Source organism: Poecilia reticulata, linkage group LG3 (assembly GCF_000633615.1).
Source record: "Poecilia reticulata strain Guanapo linkage group LG3, Guppy_female_1.0+MT, whole genome shotgun sequence".
In the NCBI taxonomy this organism is placed as follows: domain Eukaryota; kingdom Metazoa; phylum Chordata; class Actinopteri; order Cyprinodontiformes; family Poeciliidae; genus Poecilia; species Poecilia reticulata.
This window is the reverse complement of record NC_024333.1, coordinates 13,280,850-13,284,567: the sequence shown is the minus strand read 5'-3', so window position 1 is coordinate 13,284,567 and position 3,718 is coordinate 13,280,850. Positions and strand designations below refer to the sequence as shown.

Here is a 3,718-nt window from a genome sequence, read left to right as displayed (position 1 = left end):
CCTTCTCAATCAGTGTGCCAAGCGGCGTTGATGTGGAAGGTTTCGTCTACCCGCAGTGACTTTTCTTGTAAGAGCTGTTTTGTCCAGCCTTCGTTTTTCTTCATGGAAAAGTTCTATGAGCAGCGCACTGCTGCCTGCTCGGGAAAAAAGCATCGGAAACCGTTCAAATGTTGAAGACTGCTTACAAGGATGACGCTATGTGTCAAGCTCAAGTTTTCTCGTGGTTCACCCACTTTAAAAATGGTGAAATGTCAATTGATGATCAACCGCTTTTTTCCAGCTTCACAGCGCGGCTGTGAAGTTTTGCTTCCTGCTCCAGAAAAAACTTGAGAAAGTAAACTTGAGCTTAGGGGGGTGTAACGGACAGACTTCCTGTTATACGATGTGTGTCAAACTCAAACACCACCCCCCACCCCCACAGCGCAACAAACTCGGTTGCTCAAGTTTGTGGGACAAGTTTTTGTCTGTGTGTCAATTTGTAGCCAGGTTTTTCTCCAAGAGAAGTGGTCAGACTATGAGATTATCAACCATTTAGGATAGTTAGTTTAGCTACAGACTGTTTACCTCCATTTCACTTTAATTCCTCTGCCTTCTCCCAGTGATCTCTAGGGTTAGGGTTATTACAACTGAAAACCAGCGATCAGCCCGAAACCTGGGAGTAGTGATGACCTCTGACCTGAACCTTCAGAGCCACATTAAGACAGTCACAAAGTCGGCCTTCTATCACCTGAAGAACATCTCCAGGATTAGAGGACTGATGTCTCAGCACGATCTAGAGAAACTCATCCATGCATTTATCTTTAGCCGCATTGATTTCTGCAACAGCGTCTTCACAGGTCTGACTAATAAACAGCTGCAGCTGATCCAGAAGCTGCTGCTGATGTTCTCTCTAAAACCAGGAAGATAGAGACATAACACCAGTTTTAAAGTCCCTCCTCTGGCTCCCTGTAGCTCAGAGAATAGACTTTAAAATACTGTTGTTAGTTTATGAATCACTGAACGGTTTAGCACCACAAGACATTAAAGATCTGCTGTTGTAGTATCAACCTTCCAGACCTTCAGGTCTTCTGGCTCTGGTCTGTTCTGCATCCAGAACCAGAACCAAACAAAGAGAAGCAGCATTCAGCTTCTATGCACCACAAATCTAGAACAAACTTCCAGAAAAATGTAAAACAGCTGAAACAGAGTGCCTTCAAATTTCGACTAAAAATCCACCTGTTTAGAGTTGTCTTTGAAACGTAATCACAAATTTAATGATGGCACTTAACTTAATGTAAAGTTTTTTGTTGATTCTGTTGCATGACTGTGTTTTTGTGTTTGTAATGATGTAAAGCACTTTGAAATGCCTTGCTGCTGAAATGTGTTATACAAATAAAATTTGATTGATGATTGAAACTAATACCAACTTTTGGCATTTACATTTATTTACCTTTATAGTGAACAAAACACTGTTTTCTTTTTAAATAGACTTTATTCATAATATTTTGTCATTTAATCTCATTGAATTAGAAACTTGAGGAAGTGTGCTGTTGCTGCTATGCAATATGTGAGCTCCAAGGACAATTGCATGATGGCATTAAAGACTCGTGGCAGAGTATAGTCCAACACAAAATGTTGCTGAATTGACTTGAGGTCAACATTATCAGAGAGATACAGCGGGATAGGACAGACGGATATCTCCTCTACTTGTTCTTGCTAAGTGTCCTCTGTTTCTCTGCATGCTCAACGATCTTCTCTTCCACAAAAAGACCTTTCCGTCGACGGACAGCGTTCATGTATTTCAGGGCCTGGTTCACAGAGTCTGCCTTCTCTCCAAAATGCAGGTATTCTTCTTCTGTGGTAGGAACCCAGTATGGGTCACTGCTGATCACCTGGTTTGCAAACATAACAGGCAGAGTCACCATATCTCCATGTGTATACAAAAATAATTTTTTTTCTGACAATTGCAAAACAAACCTCATTTATAGAACATGCATTACTGTACAAACATTCCTAAATTTTACTTTTGCCCATAAAGATGTATTCTGAATAAAAAAGCAACAGGATAATTTTATGTACACCTTTGATCATTTATTTGTTTAGAGGTAATTTGAAACATGTAAGGCAAACATCAGCAGAGCAGGAGAAATTGTAGTTACTACCAACTGGTTCCTTTTAAATGGGTTCAAACTGTGTCAGGGTTTCCAACAGTGTATTATAAGCCTGGAGGCCCGCCATTCTCAACTCCCATGGACTCCCACAAATGTGCAAAACAACTTCAATATGAGTTTAAAGTCAACACCTAAGTTCTATTTCGACTCTCAGAACAAATGCTTCCATAAATTTACAAAATCTCTAAAAACGTGTTTTTAACTTTGATACTCTCAGCTAGTTTGTGTTGAACCCTTTTTGAGAAAATTAATCAAATGAGTTTTAAAATAATTCTCAATTGGCAAAAAGTGTGGGGAAAAAGGGATATGAATACTTTTTCTTGGTACTGTATAAAAATGATCGAATAATGATCACATGGCTTTTATAGCAGAGGAAAAACAAATTCTTTTCATAAAAGAATGACTAAAAATGCACCTCCCAGTGGCTGAAAACCAGCTGTGGACTGGCCAGTCCACTTGTCCTCTTGCGGATCTCATCAGCAAACCCGAAGCTCTCAGCAACAGGAAGAACAGCTGTGATGATAAACATATCTGTCCCTTCTTTCATCTCTTCATGGAGGACTCGACCTTCTCGCTTTCCAAGTACACCATAAACCCGGCCTTATGAAGGAGAAACAACATGCAAAGTCAGGGCAGCAACTGCTGACATCATCCAAAAAAAAAAGCATGGCAATTTTATTTACGCAACAATTTCAGCAACAAGGCAATTTAAAGTTCTCTACATGATTAACAGGAAAATAAAACAAGAAACCAGTAAAACACATTACATTGCAGTGGGGAAGTAAGAAAAGTGATGGCAGAGTGTAAAACAGACTAGGCTTATAACGTTCCTGTTGGTGTTAATCAAAGGAAACTAAGCAAATAGGTTTAAGAATTAGATCTAGAGTTTATACTTTGTCACTATACACATGTTGCCATGGCTACGTTTGCATCCAAAAATCATGAATGCCAGAATAGTTTCTCAGGAGGAGGTTCTTGACGTACTCAAAATAAAAAGCTCTCATGGAGAGTTTTCTGGTTTCAAAAAGAGCATTTTTACTACTTATAAAAATAACAGAAATATTCTGAGTTGACTTCATACAAAAAATTTAAATATAAACATTAATTTTGTGGTAGGAAAAGTGTTTTACGCTTCATTCAATCTCTGCAAACAATCAGATCAACCACAGCAGCTGCTTTTGCTCGTTAATCATAGCAGGAGGCTGAGGAGGCCCTATACAGTAAATAAAGAAATAATGGAACAAAGCGTTTTTCAGATAGGCCTAAATGATGAAACAGTTCTTAAAAGCTTGAAACTATAGGTCCTTCTCAAAAAATTAGCATATTGTGATAAAGTTCATTATTTTCCATAATGTAATGATAAAAATTCAACTGTCATATATTTTAGATTCATTGCACACCAACTGAAATATTTCATGTCTTTTATTGTTTTAATACTGATGATTTTGGCAAACAGCTCATGAAAACCCAAAATGTCTCAAAAAATGAGCATATCATGAAAAGGTTCTCTGAACGAGCCGTTAACCTCATCATCTGAATCAACAAAGTAACTCTAAACACCTGCAAAA

General features: G+C 38.3%; 1 protein-coding gene across 3 annotated transcripts in view; it reads right to left on the bottom strand.

The window, feature by feature from the left end:
* Positions 1-1,451: 1,451 nt before the first annotated feature.
* The window catches only part of efl1 (elongation factor like GTPase 1), a 42,003-nt gene continuing 39,736 nt past the window's right edge, over positions 1,452-3,718 (bottom strand). For 2 of the 3 annotated variants that reach the window (XM_008405089.2, XM_008405091.2), the window contains exons 22-23: positions 2,566-2,750; positions 1,452-1,871 (exon numbers count right to left, since the gene is read on the bottom strand). In XM_008405089.2, the coding sequence (XP_008403311.1) occupies positions 1,683-1,871; positions 2,566-2,750 (374 nt within the window). In that variant the 3' untranslated portion in view covers positions 1,452-1,682. Of the gene's footprint in view, positions 1,872-2,565; positions 2,751-3,718 lie in introns of those variants that run through there. The other variant, XM_008405092.2, reaches the window with a different exon arrangement.